General features: G+C 40.8%; 2 protein-coding genes and 1 non-coding gene across 5 annotated transcripts in view; 1 reads left to right on the top strand and 2 right to left on the bottom strand.

The window, feature by feature from the left end:
* The window catches only part of LOC119261782, a 371,675-nt gene that overhangs the window by 307,544 nt on the left and 45,075 nt on the right, over window positions 1-19,056 (bottom strand). The gene's annotated exons all lie outside the window — the stretch shown is intronic.
* The window catches only part of LOC108414147, a 62,909-nt gene that overhangs the window by 10,611 nt on the left and 33,242 nt on the right, over window positions 1-19,056 (bottom strand). For both annotated transcript variants that reach the window (XM_037531486.1, XM_037531487.1), the window contains exons 5-6: window positions 1,176-1,475; window positions 787-1,077 (exon numbers count right to left, since the gene is read on the bottom strand). In XM_037531486.1, the coding sequence (XP_037387383.1) occupies window positions 787-1,077; window positions 1,176-1,475 (591 nt within the window). The remainder of the gene's footprint in view (window positions 1-786; window positions 1,078-1,175; window positions 1,476-19,056) is intronic.
* Window positions 10,096-10,202, top strand: LOC119261900. Its single transcript, XR_005129257.1, has one exon. It is a non-coding gene; the product is annotated as a U6 spliceosomal RNA (small nuclear RNA).

The raw sequence follows: 19,056 nt of genomic DNA, 5'->3' as shown, positions 1-19,056 counted from the left end.
TCTTAGCTCTCCCCTGACACCATGTTCCTCTCTTACTGCATCTAACTATACTGCCTCAGAGAAGAAGACGGCTAACGACTTTTCCTCTTTCCCGCTATATGTTACTACGTTTCATTGAAAGTCTGGGATTTCCAGTCCGATGTTGATATTCTGCCATCTTCTCCAGGTTCATGTTATCTTGGTGTGGCGGCTGGCCTTAAAAATATATGTCCTTTTAAATCCCTTAAAGGCGTGAAGAAATAATAACATTTAACATAAATTACGCCAGTTTAATAAAACTGATGAAGTTTCACTAAATTAAAAAACGTCTTGCAGTGTGAAGCTGCTGTAATGACTGATCTTCTAAATGGTTTAATGAGTCTGAAGCTCTGGAGAAGCTGAACTACACAGAGGATCTGATATTCTACAAGATCTTCACACATAATTACAACACAATAAAAACCCAGAACAGCATTTTCTCCCCAGATTAAACCGTCTGGTCAAACTCACAAGCCGTCCAGCTCGGACGATCTACAGACATAAGGTATATACACAGACATTGTGTGGAATGCACTCGTTTAATTTGAGGAAAAAATTCTCAGCCAATTTTCAAATGTAACTGCAGCAAATTCAGATCCAGTCACTGCTATAAGATCAATGTGTGTGATACAGCAGTGAGCTGCACAGGGCAGCTGGTCTACCAGAGAAGAAGTCCATCATCAAGTCACAGTCGGCCTTAATCACAGGATTTATTTATCCGTCTTAGTAAACCAGTGACCGAGCTGTAAAAACCACACCAACTCATACCTTCGACTATCACTGTGTAGCTGTGGACGGCCTCTTCATTCCTTTTGTCCATGATGGTATAAACTCCACTGTCAGATGGAGTCGCTCCTCTCAGCACAAACGTAGATGCGAGTGATGTTCTCTGTTTATACTCAGGTTTACACTGCAGTGATCGTCCAACCACTCTACAGATCTGACCACTGGACGGTCCAGCTGCACCTGTACTGTTATAAATCATCTCCACTTCCTCTGGAATGTCCAGATCCAGGACCAGGGATTCACCGGGTTTTTTCTGAATCTTGGTGTTCAAGGCTGAGGAGAAAAAATCAAAAGAAATCTTATGAACTGAAGGCAAACCTGAACTTGTAAGTCTGAGAGAAAAAAAAACAAAGAAACAGCTGGACACTTACGCTCAATCTTAAGAGTCACATCACAGAGATCTTTACCATCACAGTCACTCGTGTACAAGCCTCTCTTAGTGAAATCAACGCCAGTGATGATGAGAGAGAGATCTCCCTTCAGGTACTGATCATGGATCATCTGATATCCCTCCTTCACTGATCTACATGAAGTCTGATCACACTCAGCCAGAACATCAGTGGATTTACTGAACTCAGTCCATCTGACCATATCAGAGCATCTGTCAGAGCAGGGCAGAGTGGCCGTCTCATTAAACTTCACCGTCACTGAGGGATTTGCTGATTCAGACACTGAAAGAGAAATTATAATAAGAGAAAAATGTTCAGCTTCAGTGAAATTCCTCATCAATTATTTCATAATTCTAATCATTTAAAGAGAATTTTTAAAACGCAGAGTTAGAAGAGAAAAACATCTCCCAGTGAAAGCCGCGTTTTACAGTAGGAATAAATGGAGCTCATTATGCTGGTAATGAACTACGCTGCCTGACTCAGCCGCCTCAGAACCAGAGAAACGGGCCTTAAACAGAAGTCAGGGCCCTGCTGGGGTTCATCCTAAAGTTAGGACAGGAATTAGGAGGTTTAGTCTAGTCAGGATGTTTGTGTGATGCTGTTTTCTGATCTGGAGTTCATGATGAGATGATGAAGGGAGGAGCTCTTATTCTGGAATAGCTACTGAACTGAATTCAGTCGTCATGGAGACTAAACAGATCAGATTTCAGAGGTAAAAGTAAGAAGGCAAAATACAGTAAAGTCTTTAATAAGATCATAAAGGAGTGTCAGTGCACTGACCAGTAATGAACGTAACGGTCAGGAAGATCAGGACACGGAGAGCAGAGCTGCGGGACGGCATGACTGACCTACAGAGACAGAAAAAAAATGTATGTCAAAATAACAAGTCACCCACTTTCAGTGCCTTAAACTTCATGTTTTATCTGCTAATAACAGACAGAGTTTCTACACCTGCAGACCTTTTAGTCAGTGAGGCTCCTTCATCACATGTATTATGAACTACACATTTTTGCTAGTTTTCAGGCAATCCGTGCAAAACCTGAACCCCAGAATGCAGCTGTACTGGCAGGCTTAACTCAGGGGTCGCAACCCAAATGTTAAGAAGAGCCGTTTTGTGCTTTCCTGTTTTTGTCTTTACAAGCATCCAGAAGGGGGAGCTCTTGCTGGTTTTAATTATAGCTCAAACTACACTCCTCAAAAAAATAAAGGGAACACTTAAACAACACAATATAACTCCAAGTAAATCAAACCTCTGTGAAATCAAACTGTCCACTTAGGAATATAAGGAGGGGTTCTGCAGGTGGGGACCACAGACCACTTCTCAGTACCTTTCTGCTTTCTGGCTGATGTTTTGGTCACTTTTGAATGTTGGTGGTCTTTCACACTCGTGGTAGCAGGAGACGGACTCTACAACCCACACAAGTGGCTCAGGTAGTGCAGCTCATCCAGGATGGCACATCAATGTGAGCTGTGGCAAGAAGGTTTGCTGTGTCTGTCAGCGTAGTGACCAGAGGCTGGAGACGCTACCAGGAGACAGGCCAGTACACCAGGAGACGTGGAGGAGGCCGTAGGAGGGCAACAACCCAGCAGCAGGACCGCTACCTCCACCTTTGTGCAAGGAGGAACAGGAGGAGCTGTCAGAGCCCTGCAGAATGACCTCCAGCAGGCCACAAATGTGCATGTGTCTGCACAAACGACTCCATGAGGATGGTATGAGGGCCCAACGTCCACAGATGGGGGTTGTGCTCACAGGACGCTTGGCGTTTGCCAGAGAACACCAGGATTGGCAAATTCGCCACTGGTGCCCTGTGATCTTCACAGATGAAAGCAGGTTCACACTGAGCACATGTGACAGACGTGACAGAGTCTGGAGACGCCGTGGAGAGAGATCTGCTGCCTGCAACATCCTTCAGCATGCCCGGTTTGGCAGTGGGTCAGTAACGGTGTGGGGTGGCATTTCTTTGGAGGGCCGCACAGCCCTCCACGTGCTCGCCAGAGGTAGCCTGACTGCCATTAGGTACCGAGATGAGATCCTCAGACCCCTTGTGAGACCATATGCTGATGCGGTTGGCCCTGGGTTCCTCCTAATGCAGGACAATGATAGACCTCATGTGGCTGGAGTGTGTCAGCAGTTCCTGCAAGATGAAGGCATTGAAGCTATGGACCGGCCCGCCCGTTCCCCAGACCTGAATCCGCTTGAGCACATCTGGGACATCATGTCTCGCTCCATCCACCAACGCCACGTTGCACCACAGACTGTCCAGGAGTTGGTGGATGCTTTAGTCCAGGTCTGGGAGGAGATCCCTCAGGAGACCATCCGCCACCTCATCAGGAGTTTCCAGGCGTTGTAGGGAGGTCATACAGGCGCGTGGAGGCCACACACAACACTGAGCCTCATTTTGACTTGTTTTAAGGACATCACATCAAAGTTGGATCAGCCTGTCGTGTGTTTTTCCACTTTAATTGTGTGTGTGACTCCAAATCCAGGACTCCACTGGTTAATAAATTTGATTTCCATTGATGATTTTGTTGTCAGCACATTCTACTTTGTACAGAACAAAGTATTCAATGAGAATATTTCATTAATTCAGATCTAGGATGAGTTATTGGAGTGTTCCCTTTATTTTTTTGAGCAGTGTGTGTGTGTATGTGTGTGTGTGTGTAATATATATATATATATATATATATATATATATATATATATATATATATATATATATATATATATATATATATATATATATATATATATATATATACACATACATATATACATATATATGTTTCTATGAGGAGCAGTGTTGGCAGTAACAGACTGTTTGCCATCTGGAACAATTTGATAACAAAAGTGAAAGACTCACCTGTGAATATAATTATGAACATTTTCAGATGATTTAGGTTTTTTATGATTAAATTATTTTTAAAGGAAGCTGTTTAAGCTACAGATTTGTATATAAACATATAAACACACACAGATCAGAAATCATGTGATCTAAATAAATACTATAAAGATCAGCGATGAACTGCAGACGACCTATAAATCTAAGCTACTCCTGTAAAGGTGAATTTCACCAGGAGGCGCTGAGTTTATCTATGAGGCTTAGGACGTTTCAGATGGTGGATCTGAGAAGACTTCTCAACCTGTCTCAGCGCTTCAGAATCATCATCATCATCACCATCATCTGATAGAAACACCACAACTGAATCACAATGTAAGATAATTTAGCAGTTCAGTAGATTAATCACCCTCTGGATAGTTCAGTTCAGTCTGCATTACAAAGAAACAACACACAACATCAACTTACAGCAATTAGGAACTAATAAATCTAATAGAGTTACAGCACAATAACAACCCAGAACAGCATTTTCTCCCCAGATTAAACCGTCTGGTCCAACTCGCAAGCCGTCCAGCTCGGACGATCTACAGACATGAGGTACACATACAGACATTGTGTGGAATGCACTCGTTTAATTTGAGGAAAAAAATTCTCAGCCAATTTTCAAATGTAACTGCAGCAAATTCAGATCCAGTCACTGCTATAAGATCAATGTGTGTGATACAGCAGTGAGCTGCACAGGGCAGCTGGTCCGTCTGGTCACAGCAGGCTTTAATCGTTTCTTTATCTCCACTAGGGCTGCAACAACGAATTGATAAAATCGATAATAATCGATTATTAAAAGTGTTGGCAACGAATTTGATTATCGATTCGTTGTGTCGCACGATTTATGTTTCACTCGCCTTGTCATATTAGCTTACGTCACCTGCGGCGCTTCGTCAACACAAAAAAAAAAGAGCGAGTTGAACATAGCGAGGCGGAGCCGGAGCGGAGGCGGATTCTTTAAAATAAGTTTAACATTAAGTTAACGTTTAACATATCTTTAACATATAAATAAATTCTACAAAGGAAACAGGACCGACGCAGAGAAAAGGGTTCGGCTTAAGTGCTCAAAAGTGTGGGAGCACTTCACGCTTCACACAACTAAAAAATGTGTAACATGCAAGCTTTGCAAAAGTGATTTGACCTGGCACGGGAGCACCACGGTGATGATACAGCACCTGAAACGGAAACATGTTGGACTCACCGATGTGGATGAAGGGAGCTCAACAGCAGGGTAAGTCACTACAATATCATCAAGTCAATACAAGTCGAGTTTGTTTCGTTTTGAAGTGAGGAAACGTAACGGCGCACTCACACTATGCGAGCCGGCATAGCACGGTTTTTAGCTTGTTAGCTGGGTAATGATAGTGAAAGAGTACATGTGTTACTTCTTATTTCAGTTTAATTGCTTAAGCAGTGTTTAAATGTGCTATCTAAATACATATAACTTGTACAAAATGGTGGTAATTAATGATTAAGCTTCAAGTTTTAGTTTTCTGACAAAGTATGAGTGAAGACATTGCACTGTATGTGAGTGAGGCAGAATGATTTGCATTTAGACAGGGATTAAGGTAGCATAAGAGCTACTCAAATTTGTGTAATTATTAGTTTTTACACACTGTGCTACATATTGCGCAAATGTGTGTGTATCTTGTGCTAGGCTACTTACATGCCTTAACCTAATACTGCAAATAAATTTATTTATTGACCTGTTTAAATTATGCATACATACTCATACTATACTGTCTTTCTCATTCCAGAAAAAAACAGCAAACAATGGCAGGCTTCATGATGGGAAAGTCATGTACACCACAACAAACCGCTGTCTTGACTGAAAGCATTCTCAACATGATCATCACTGACATGAGGCCTCTGTCCATGGTTGAAGATGAAGGCTTCAATAGAATGATCTGCACCTTTAATCCAGGTTACACTCTTCCCTCAAGGACACATTTTACAAAGCTCATGGAGAGAAAATATGAAGAGACTTTCAAGGAAGTGAGGACTGTGATTAACACAAACCACAGCAAACTTGCTCTCACTACTGATATATGGACAAGTGTAGCCAATGAAGCCTATCTTGGGATTACCTGCCACTACATCACTGATGACTGGGACATGCAGTCTATCTGCCTCACCACCATGCCACTGCAGGATAGACATACTGCATCTAACATCGCAGAGTGGTTGGAGGAGGTAGTAGCTAGGTTTGAAATTCCTGCTAGTAAAATCATTGCCATAGTGCATGACAATGGTGCCAATGTTGTGGCTGCAGCAAACATCCTGGTGGAGAAGCATGGATGGTCTTCTGTGCGTTGCACTGGCCATACCTTGCAACTTGTGATCAATGCTGCATTGAAGCATCCAAGCATTGAAAAAGCTATTGGGGCTACAAGATGTCTAGTTCAACATTTTAAGAAAAGTGAGCTGGCATGCACAAAGCTCAAGGACAAACAACAACAAATGGCCACACCTGAGCACAGCCTTGTTCAAGATGTTAGCACTAGATGGAACAGTACATTCTATATGATAAGCTGACTGCTTGAGCAAAGGTGGCCTGTAACAGCAACACTGTCAGACAGCTCTATCACATCGAGAGGCAAAAGGTACCTGGATTTGAAACCAGAACAGTGGAGCCTTCTGGGAGAGCTTTCAACAGCTCTCAAGCCTTTTGAATGTGCCACTGTGTTCATGAGTGGACAGAAATACACAACAATATCTGCCATCCCTCCACTTGTGAAGGGGCTATTGAAGTCCACCCAGAGTGCTGCCTTCGAGTCAGCCCCACTCCGGGCTTTCCAACTGACTGCTACACAGCATCTACAGGAGCGATGGAGAGAGGAGACTTCTTTCTCAGATACAACTCCTAACACAGTGATTCTTGCAACAGCCCTTGACCCAAGGTTTAGGAGACTTAAGTATCTTTCACCTGAAGAGGTCCTGCATGTCCAAACTAAAGTGCAAACAATGGCACTTGCAGAGAAAAGGGAGATGGATGTGCAGCAGCATGGCAGTTGCAGTAGCACCTCCACCGATACTCCAGGTGCTGAATCAGGACCTCGTGCCACCCTATTGGATTCTCTCCTTGGTTCTGATGGTGAAGACGAGGACAGAGCAAGCGAAGGGGACGATGTTCAAAACCAAGTGAGAAATGAAGTCCTCACATACTTTGGAGAAAGAAACATTGCCAAGGAACAAAATGCAGTGCAGTGGTGGAAAGCTAACAGAGATAGATATCCTATATTGGCTAGGCTAGCCAAGTCCTATTTATGCATTCCTGGTACTTCAACACCGTCTGACGTCTGTTCTCTGCAGCAGGTAATATAGTTTCTAAAAAGAGAGCCAGCCTTAGCCAGGAGCATGTTGACATGCTAACATTTTTGCATTGCAATGCAAAGTTCCTAAAGAAAGGGAGTGAGTGAGTTTGTATCAGTGAGTTAGTTTGTATTTAGTGTTTGCATCAGAGATGCACTTATTTTTCTTTGTTTAATTTATTTTATTATAATTTATTAATAAATGTTATTTGATTTAATCTATTATTTAATTATTGTAAGCATTTATTTGTTCTGTTATTCAATGTTCTATTTCTGAATAAAGACATGGAAATGTCCACCACCCTCCGATTAATCGAAAAACTAATCGCCCGATTCATCGATTATTGAAATAATCGTTACTTGCAGCCCTAATCTCCACAAAAACTTTTGTTATTCTACTGTATACTCTTCATTTTCTTCCTCTCAATTTTCTTTCATTTTATTGTTTTTTGAAAAATATTTGCCTATTTTGAATTTGATGCCAACAACACATTCAAAAGAAGTTGGGATGTGGACAACAAAAGTTGTGTAATGCTTAAAAAAAAAAAAACACCTGGTGGTTGATTAACAACAGGTCAGTAACGTGACTGGGTATAAAGAGCATCTCAGAGAGGCGAAGTCTTTCAGAAGTAAAGAGGAGGTGGGGTCTCCACTCTGTGAAAGACTGGACCATCAAATAGACCAACAACTCAAGAAGAACGTTTCTCAACATAAAACAGCAAAGAGCTTCTGCTTTTCATCGTCTACGGTGCAGAATATCATTAAAGACTCAGAGAATCTGGAGAAATCTCTGTCTGTGAGGGACGAGGCTGAACACCAGGATCTGCTGGCCGTGATCTTTGGGCCCTCAGGCAGCACTGCATTAAAAACAGACATGATTCTGTAGTGGAAATCACTGCATGGGCTCAGAAACACTTCTGAAAACCACTGACTGTGAACACAGTTCATCACTGCATCCACAAACGCTGTTAAACTCTAAAACACAAAGAAGAACCCAAATATAAACAGGATCCAGAAACGCTGCCACCTTCTCTGGGCCTGAGCTCATTTAAAATGGACTGAGGGGAAGTGGAAAGGTTTTAGGGTCGCATTAGTGCACATGGCCTGGGTGACGTGCTCATCTGTGAAGGCCCCATTAATACTGAATAATATATACATGTTTTAGCAACATCTGCTGCCATCCAGACGACGTCTTTTTCAGGGAAGGCTTGATTATTTCAGCCAATGACAAACTACATTCTGCATATTTTACAGCAGCATGTTGCTGGCATTAAGTTAAAATGGGCAAAAAAAAAAAAATCCATAAAATTTCTCCATTTCAACATTTAAAAAAAAAAAATTCTTAATTCTTTTTATAGAGAGAGACAAAATTACAAACAGATGCAAGAGCATAAAGTACAAAATATTGTAAATAGCATAAATAACAAAACCTTGTCAGGTAAGGAATTAACATAAATATGGGTCTATTTTTTTGTCTACAAAAACAAAAAAAAAGGGGGGGGGGCAGGGGGGGTTGAGGGGTAGGTACTCAATCGACAGACAAAGAGGACAATGATGCAATATATGAAAGGAAAGGGCGCCATTTGTCATAAAAGTTGGTAACACGGCCATTGGAGGTTGCCAGTATCTTTTCCATTGTTAGAGCCTGTAACACATCCCTAAGCCAAACAGAAATTACGGGAGGACTGGGAGATTTCCACAGATGGAGAATACAACGTCTGAGTGAGATTCGTGGAATGTCCAAATATGGCAAGGAAAACATCTGGAGCAATGTTTACACCTGTGATCTTAGTGAGGGAATCAAAATATTTGGTCCAAAAAGTAGTCAATGAAGGGCAAAAATAAAACGTGACTAAGGTCACAAGGGGAATTGCCACATTTGTTACAACAATCATCTACTGATAATGGATAAAATTGAGATAATTGTGACTTTGATCGATGTACTCTATGTAGAACCTTGAACTGTAAAAACTGAAGTCTGACACAGGGCGCTCCTGTACGTATTGTTTTAACTGCCCCATTCCACAAGTCATCCGTAATATTAATCCCTAACTCACGCTCCCATGTCTGTCTAGTTTTAAGTAATGTAGTCTCAGTAAATGTCATGAGCTGTGAATATATAGAAGAAATGAGAGATTTCTGAAAAGGGTTCAAGTCAAACAAAGGTTCCCAGGGTTGGGATACAGATCGAGCGTTATATGAAGGAAATAATGTGGATAAGGCGTGCCTAAGTTGCAAATAATGAAAAAAATGAGACGGAGGCAACTGAAAATCAGCCTGCAATTGAGCAAAGCTACGAAGACAGCCCTCCTTAAAAAAAAAAAAAAAAAAATCACAAAAGGAAACAAGGCCATGTTCATGAAAAACTGAATCTGTACAGGAAGGAGGAAATAAATGATTGTCCAAAACAGGTAGCAACATAGAGGGAGATAAGAATTTAAAGTGTTGCCTAAATTGGTACCAAATACAGAGTGTAGATCTGACCACTGGGTTGTTTACTTTACCTACCAGAGATAGTGGCAAAGACGTAAAAATGAGAGCAGGAATAGACGAGTTTATCATAGATGAATGCTCTAATTTACACCATAATGTTTCAGCGCTCTTGATCCAAAGAAGAATTCTATGAATATGTACTGACCAGTAGTAAAAGCGGAAATTTGGGAGAGCCAGTCCACCGTCTGATCTAAATTATGGAGATTGCATATTATTGTGCTCGCTACGGCAGCACATATACTAAAATTGGATCGATACAGAGAAGATTAGCATGGCCCCTGCGAAAGGATGACACGCAAATCCGTGAAGCGCTCCATATTTTTTTGGGGGGCAGTCGTGGGCTGGAGGTTAGGGATCCGGCCCTGTGACCGGAAGGTCGCCGGTTCAATCCCCAGTGCTGACAGTCCATGACTGAGGTGTCCTTGAGCAAGACACCTAACCCCCAACTGCTCCCCGGGTGCCGTGGATAGGGCTGCCCACCGCTCCGGGCAAGTGTGCTCACTGCCCCCTAGTGTGTGTGTTCACTAGTGTGCGTATGTGGTGTTTCACTTCACGGATGGGTTAAATGCGTAGGTGGAATTTCCCCGTTTGTGGGATCAAAAAAGTATCACTTAATCTTAATTAGTATGAACAGAGGCACGAGGAGCACTATATAATAGTTTCACCAAAGAAATGAACATAGGACCAAAGCCAAATCTGCTTAAGACTTCAAACAAATATGGCCACTCCACTCTATCGAAAGCTTTTTCTGCGTCTAATGAGATAACAATTTCTGGATGATCTGCAGAACCATCCATTGACATCACATTGAGCAACGTACGAACATTATAGAAAAGATGACGGCCTTTAATAAATCCATTTTGGTCAGATGAAATAATATGGGGGAGAACAGATTCCAACCGCAAAGCTAGTAGTTTGGCTAAAATGTTATAGTCAACATTGAGCAGGGATAATGGTCTATATGAAGAACAAAGTGATGGATCCTTGTCTTTCTTCAAAAGAAGAGAGATGGATGCCTCAGTCAGAGTGGGAGGTAATACCCCAACTGCTAAGGCCTCGTTGTAAACTTGTAAAAGAAGAGGGGCAAGCTTGGTGCTAAATTTTTTTAAAAATTCAATAGGAAATCCATCTGGACCAGGCGCCTTTCCCGACTGCATTTTAGAAATAGCTTTAAGTATTTCATCTAGATGGATAGGGGAGTCAAGATCAGACACCTGTGCAGAGTTAACAGTTGGGAATGATAAACGATCAAAAAATCTATTTGCCTCAGGATCGTTATTAATTGACTCAGATGTATATAGCTTTTTGTAAAAGTCCTGAAACGCGCAATTTATTGACAGAGGGTCTGTGCACATGTCACCGTTCTCATCCCTAATTTATGAAATTGATCTAGCATTGGTAAAGCCTTTTAGACGATGAGCTAATAATCTTGAAGGCCTATCTCCACTTCCATAGTATTTGCTACGGGAGTATAAGAGAAGCCGCTCCGTCTCCTTAGTGGTCAAAAGGTCAATCTGTAATTGAATCTCGGCCCGTTCCTTATGCAAGGATGGTGACGGAGAAACAGAATTGAGATAATCCAGGTTAGCAAGCCTGTCAGTGAGATTCTGCAGATCATTTCTGTATTGTTTATTAGAGTGGGCGGTATAAGATATAATTTGACCACGCAAATAAGCCTTAAGACTTTCCCAGAGAAGAGCTGCAGAAATAGTGCCATCTGCATTAAGATGTAAGAAATATCTATAGAAGAAATAATAGAGCTAATTATTTTACGCATGAACTCAGGATCATCATAATTACGTGCATAAAAACTTACAAGTAATACCGGTTTATTTAACAATATGCCTTTTACAATTAGCCACCTCCCCGTTCTATCAGAAATAACCTTCTCCATTACAAATGAAGTTCCCGATCTAATCAAAATAGCAACTCCTCTGGTTCTGTAGCTATAAGATGAATGAAAAATCTCACTCATATTGGCTACCCGCAGTTTAAAGTGGTCAGAATTACTTAAATGTGTCTCCTGTAAAAAAATCACATCAGCTTTCAAACGCCTCAAATGTGCCATAACCTTGGATCTCTTAGTAGTATTATTGAGGCCATTGACGTTCCAACTTACAACTTTTAGGGACGCCATAGAAAACTAGTTGTAAAAAATAAAATAATAATGAAAAAGACAGAGTACCTCAGGGGAAGGGAAGATAAAAAATAAAATAAAATAAAATAAAAACTATGGAGAAAAACTCACACCCGTATAACCCACCCCACGGAACACTGATCACACCCACCCATTATATCAACTATTTCAACAAAGCTCAAACACAGAGCTATCCCAGACGTAAATATACTCCTGGTAACCTAGCAAACCTCGTCAGGGAGTCCAACAAAGCAAAATATATACAGTCAATGTGCAGGATCAATCTCCTCCTGAATTTAAAGTCTTACTATGGTATTACACATAAAAGTATAACCGCATCAGTTCCAAACCGTTTCCAAAATCAGCCAGCGCGCAAACCCCGCACCAACTGTTCTGCCTCTTTAGGACAGTCAAAAAGCCGGTGTTCGCCATTAGCAGTATTGCGGAGACGTGCAGGATAGAGTAGTCCATAACGTACCCCTTCCATTGGACGTAGTGTGTTTCGCACGCCGTTGAACGCTGCTCGTGCCTTAGCGACCCTCGCATTATAATCCGGGAAGACGGACAGAGACATGCCTGAAAACGACTTTCGGGGTTGAAGCCTGGCCTGTTTGAGGATATTAACACAGTCTTCGTAGTAATGGAGTCGAGCAATGATCGGACGAGAAGGTTGACCGGAACTCGGCTTTGGGGCCAGTGATCGGTGTGCTCGGTCGATTTGTGGCAGATCAGGTAACTGGAGCGCGTCTCTGAGCAGTGTAGATACATTAGATGTTGACAGAGTAAAAGATCCGTCCTCCGGAACTCCAATGATGCGAATATTCTGTCTCCGCGAACGAGATTCTAGATCGTCACACTTGGCCTCCAGCTCAGCAAGTCTTGGTCAAGGAAGCAACAGTGGTCTGAAGTTGCGACACATCATCCGTGCATGCTGAAAGTGCTCGCTCAACTCCGCCTACAGTGGTCTGAAGAGTCGCTACATCAGATTTTAAAATCAGCAAAGTCACGAAGTAAATCCGTCTTCAATGCTGAAAGGTCCGACTTAATGTTAGAATAATGTTCATTCATCATATCCCGAATTTCAGCCACTACCGCGTGAACAATTTCAGACCTTAAAGCTGCGGTGTCCGGGGTCTGTGTGGGATCAGGGGGCGCACTCGAAGGGCTCGATACGCCACTCGAATGCGGGGATGCAGCACGAACTGCAGGCCGGATGGTAGACTGAGAAAGTCCGGCAGTTTTAGCTAACTTGGGCGGCATGACCACGGCGTGAAATGGAACCCAATCAGTGCAAATAAGGTAAAATACACGATACAATAGGAGATTGACACTCCGGCACGTGAAATAATACAATTTAAAGAAGGCTTTGCGGAGCTCCTAAAAAAAGACCGCTACTCCATCCACAGGCAAACCGGAAGTCTCCATTTCAACATTTGATATGTTTTTTGTACCATTTTCAGTAAAATCTGTTTTTAAGTCACAGAAAACATCTTTTAATTCATTACAGCAGCGGTGGGATGTAGCAAAGGTACAAATTAAAGTGTTTTGCCAGCAGTACACTTTCACTGTCACTAGGGACATAATCTTCTTCTTTCGGCTGCTCCCTTTAGGGGTCGCCACAGCGGATCATCTGCCTCCATCTTGCCCTATCCACTGCCTCCTCTACTTTCACACCAACCATCTCCATGTCCACCTTCACTACATCCATAAACCTTCTCTGAGGTCTACCTCTTCTCCTTCTACCCGGCAGCTCCATCTCCAACATTATTTGCCCAATATATCCACTATTCCTCCTCAACACATGTCCAAACCATCTCAACCTGGCCTCTCTGGCTTTATCTCCAAACTGCTCCACCTTCACCGTCCCTCTGATCTGCTCATTTCTAATCTTGTCCATCCTTGTCACTCCCAACGAAAATCTCAGCATCTTCATCTCCGCCACCTCCAGCTCAGCCTCCTGTCTTTTAGACAGAGCCACAGTCTCCAAACTGTCCATCATAGCAGGACACACTGCTGTCTTGTAAACCTTCCTTTTCACTCTTGTTGCTATCCATTAAGCACACTTGCAACTTTGAACACAAATTATGCTAATACAAAAAGGTTATTATCCTGCTTGATTACTAAATCAAGACATGTAGTTGTTTTTTTAAATATTCCATGCAATTTAAAGCCAATCATACTGCTGCATATTCTGACAACATCCTGTCAATGTTCCCTCTTCCCGGCGGTCATTTTGAAAGCCACATGAAAACTGTGATCTGGAGAGACCCCTCAGATTTAGAAAATTTTAATATACAGCAACTTTTAATTTGGGTAAGTGTGACAAATTTTTACAAATTTAAGAGATTAATGGTTTTAACACAACCTAGCACAAGTTGGAACTTGGATGTAAGAGAAAGTTTCAGTAAATTCAAAAGACAGTTTTATAGGGTTTTAGCAAATGCCGCAATTCCTTGTTAGCATGCTAGTCATATGAGATTGCTGCAGACACCAATATAGTAAATCACACAAGATAATTTCTTGTGTTTAACTATTAAGCACTTAATTTATTTCCAAATGGATGAGAAATAATATTTGTAGATTGCAGGATTTTAAGATTTTGTATCGTTTTTACATGAGCTTAAAGGGCACAGCAGCACAAAAACTGGAGTGCAATAATGTGAGCATATTGGAAAAAAGCTTAAGTATAAACATATAATCAGTATTTCTAGCTTGACTACAAACAGTATATGATTATATACATGGTAAAGAACATTTTTGTGACAAAATACTGATGTTAAAATAAAGTCCAATATATTTTAAATGCGAAAGTATTGCTGTCCCCATTAAGCTCACTTACATAGACTGCCTATCTGAATAGTTAATTAATGGTCTAAAACACTCATTGTCAGTTTTCTGTGTAAATTAAGGTAAAATAATTAGCAATATCTTATTTTTACAAAGTTAAGATGACAAAACCAAGACGGAACTACAGCTCCTGCCCAAAGATGAAGGAGGCATGTCGCCTATATAAAGAGGGCACGATCCGGAACATAACTCCAAACAAAAAGCAGACCATCAAAAAACCGAGAATAAGCACATTAAAGTATGGAGAATCCTTACCCTCTCCAGAAGTCATGGCCAGGCTAGAGGAGAATGAAAAGCGGAAGGAAACGGAACAATCCAAAGATGGAAAGAAGGAAAACAAGAAAAGGAAAGCTGAAACAGATGGAAAGAAAACACAGAAAAGGAAGTTGACAAACACAGAAAATGTTCCACCTGAGCCATCCTTAGTTATAGAGCCAGATGTGTACTATGCCATTATGTTCACCTCTCCACCAGCCTATTACATTGGGCGGCCCATGAATGTCTCTGCACCTCCTGATGGAGAACAGTATGTTGTGAAATTTCTGAGCAGGGGCCCAAACAATACATACGTGCTGCCAGTTAGAGACAGAATTGAAAATGTTGAGAAGAGATTCTTCCTGTGCAGGGCACAATTAGACGGCGCTGGGCCCCTCAACTTAAGGAACTTTGAGGAAATTGAAAAAAATGTTCAAGGCACAGTTAAAAGCAAAGGGAGTGTGAGTGGTCATTTTAGTGAGTGTACTAAGGGTACTAACGTTTTCGTGTGTTGGCTTATATCTTTTAGGGCATCTGGTTATGGTTTCATGAATTTTAATAAAAAATATTTCATTCACAATCACTTTCCTCTCATATTATTATTGTTGTGGTTTTCCAGAATATAATCAAGTCACTTTTGCATATGTTTTCAGTGAGATCAAACAACTTTCCATGTCTAAATTCAATTTAAAATAAAAAAATAATTGAAATGATTTACACTAACAATAATTTTAAATGTACAATATTCTTGTGAGCTTAATTGGAAGTGAGCTTAATGGGAACAGAATGTACCCATTAAGCACACCTCAGACTTTTGACTTTTAAACTTTAATAACTATTATAAAATTATAAAACTAATAACATTAAAATTAACATTGCTACATGAGAGATTAATATTTCATTTTAACTTAACATCTCCTGCTAAACAGAATGACTTTTGCTTTAAATACGTCAAATTTTATATTTGGGTGAGCTTAATAGGGGCGTTTACCTCTTCCCCCTCCCACTCTGACCTGATTTAACCTCACACTCAACAACTGCACCTTACCTACACTGCACTGCTGCTGTTAGAACAACACTGTTTACATCTGTTACTGCACAGAGTAATATTGTTTACTGTTTACATCTGTTACTGCACAGAGTAATACTGTTTACTGTTTACATCTGTTACTGCACAGAGTAATACTGTTTACTGTTTACATCTGTTACTGCACAGAGTAATACTGTTTACTGTTTACTGTTTACATCTGTTACTGCACAGAGTAATAATGTTTACTGTTTACATCTGTTACTGCACAGAGTAATACTGTTTACTGTTTACATCTGTTACTGCACAGAGTAATACTGTTTACTGTTTACATCTGTTACTGCACAGAGTAATACTGTTTACTGTTTACATCTGTTACTGCACAGAGTAATACTGTTTACTGTTTACTGTTTACATCTGTTACTGCACAGAGTAATACTGTTTACTGTTTACATCTGTTACTGCACAGAGTAATACTGTTTACTGTTTACATCTGTTACTGCACAGAGTAATACTGTTTACTGTTTACATCTGTTACTGCACAGAGTAATACTGTTTACTGTTTACATCTGTTACTGCACAGAGTAATAATGTTTACTGTTTACTGTTTACATCTGTTACTGCACAGAGTAATAATGTTTACTGTTTACTGTTTACTGTTTACATCTGTTACTGCACAGAGTAATACTGTTTACTGTTTACATCTGTTACTGCACAGAGTAATAATGTTTACTGTTTACATCTATTACTGCACAGAGTAATAATGTTTATTGTTTACACCTGTTTTGATCTGTCACTTGATGCACTTTATGAACAGCTGCTACACTTATTTGCACATATGCATGTGTAACTTTAGTTTTATTTCAACTTTGCACACTGTACACTTTTTGCTTTTACCTTTTACTACAGTTTTTTAGAGTTACTTATATTTTCTTTTTTATTATTCTCTTAAGAGTTTATATGGTGAATGGAGGAACAGCAAAGTAAGAATTTCATTGTACAGTGCAACTGGCTGCTCTGCTGTGCACATGACAATAAGATTCAAGATTAAAGAGTTTTAAAGAGTCTGTCCACTTTTACCAGCCTTTAAACAGAGTCTGTCCACTTTTACCAGCCTTTAAACAGAGTCTGTCCACTTTTACCAGCCTTTAAACAGAGACTGTCCACTTTTACCAGCCTTTAAACAGAGACTGTCCACTTTTACCAGCCATTAAACAGAGACTGTCCACTTTTACCAGCCTTTAAACAGAGACTGTCCACTTTTACCAGCCTTTAAACAGAGACTGTCCACTTTTAACAGCGTTTAAACAGAGACTGTCCACTTTTACCAGCCTTTAAACAGAGACTGTCCACTTTTACCAGCCTTTAAACAGAGACTGTCCACTTTTACCAGCCTTTAAACAGAGACTGTCCACTTTTAACAGCGTTTAAACAGAGACTGTCCACTTTTACCAGCCTTTAAACAGAGACTGTCCACTTTTACCAGCCTTTAAACAGAGACTGTCCACTTTTAACAGCCTTTAAACAGAGACTGTCCACTTTTACCAGCCTTTAAACAGAGTCTGTCCACTTTTACCAGCCTTTAAACAGAGACTGTCCACTTTTACCAGCCTTTAAACAGAGACTGTCCACTTTTACCAGCCATTAAACAGAGACTGTCCACTTTTACCAGCCTTTAAACAGAGACTGTCCACTTTTACCAGCCTTTAAACAGAGACTGTCCACTTTTAACAGCCTTTAAACAGAGACTGTCCACTTTTACCAGCCTTTAAACAGAGACTGTCCACTTTTACCAGCCTTTAAACAGAGACTGTCCACTTTTACCAGCCTTTAAACAGAGACTGTCCACTTTTAACAGCCTTTAAACAGAGACTGTCCACTTTTACCAGCCTTTAAACAGAGACTGTCCACTTTTACCAGCCTTTAAACAGAGACTGTCCACTTTTACCAGCCTTTAAACAGAGACTGTCCACTTTTAACAGCGTTTAAACAGAGACTGTCCACTTTTAACAGCGTTTAAACAGAGACTGTCCACTTTTACCAGCCTTTAAACAGAGACTGTCCACTTTTACCAGCCTTTAAACAGAGACTGTCCGCTTTTACCAGCCTTTAAACAGAGACTGTCCGCTTTTACCAGCCTTTAAACAGAGTCTGTCCACTTTTACCAGCCTTTAAACAGAGACTGTCCACTTTTACCAGCCTTTAAACAGAGTCTGTCCACTTTTACCAGCCTTTAAACAGAGACTGTCCACTTTTACCAGCCTTTAAACAGAGACTGTCCACTTTTAACAGCGTTTAAACAGAGACTGTCCACTTTTACCAGCCTTTAAACAGAGACTGTCCACTTTTACCAGCCTTTAAACAGAGACTGTCCACTTTTACCAGCCTTTAAACAGAGACTGTCCACTTTTACCAGCCTTTAAACAGAGACTGTCCACTTTTACCAGCCTTTAAACAGAGACTGTCCACTTTTAACAGCCTTTAAACAGAGACTGTCCACTTTTACCAGCCTTTAAACAGAGACTGTCCACTTTTAACAGCCTTTAAACAGAGACTGTCCACTTTTACCAGCCTTTAAACAGAGACTGTCCACTTTTACCAGCGTTTAAACAGAGACTGTCCACTTTTAACAGCGTTTAAACAGAGACTGTCCACTTTTACCAGCCTTTAAACAGAGACTGTCCACTTTTACCAGCCTTTAAACAGAGACTGTCCGCTTTTACCAGCCTTTAAACAGAGTCTGTCCGCTTTTACCAGCCTTTAAACAGAGACTGTCCACTTTTACCAGCCTTTAAACAGAGTCTGTCCACTTTTACCAGCCTTTAAACAGAGACTGTCCACTTTTACCAGCCTTTAAACAGAGACTGTCCACTTTTACCAGCCTTTAAACAGAGACTGTCCACTTTTAACA

The sequence above is a fragment of the Pygocentrus nattereri genome, chromosome 20 (assembly GCF_015220715.1).
Source record: "Pygocentrus nattereri isolate fPygNat1 chromosome 20, fPygNat1.pri, whole genome shotgun sequence".
NCBI lineage: Eukaryota > Metazoa > Chordata > Actinopteri > Characiformes > Serrasalmidae > Pygocentrus > Pygocentrus nattereri.
This window is presented reverse-complemented; position numbering and strand designations above follow the sequence as displayed.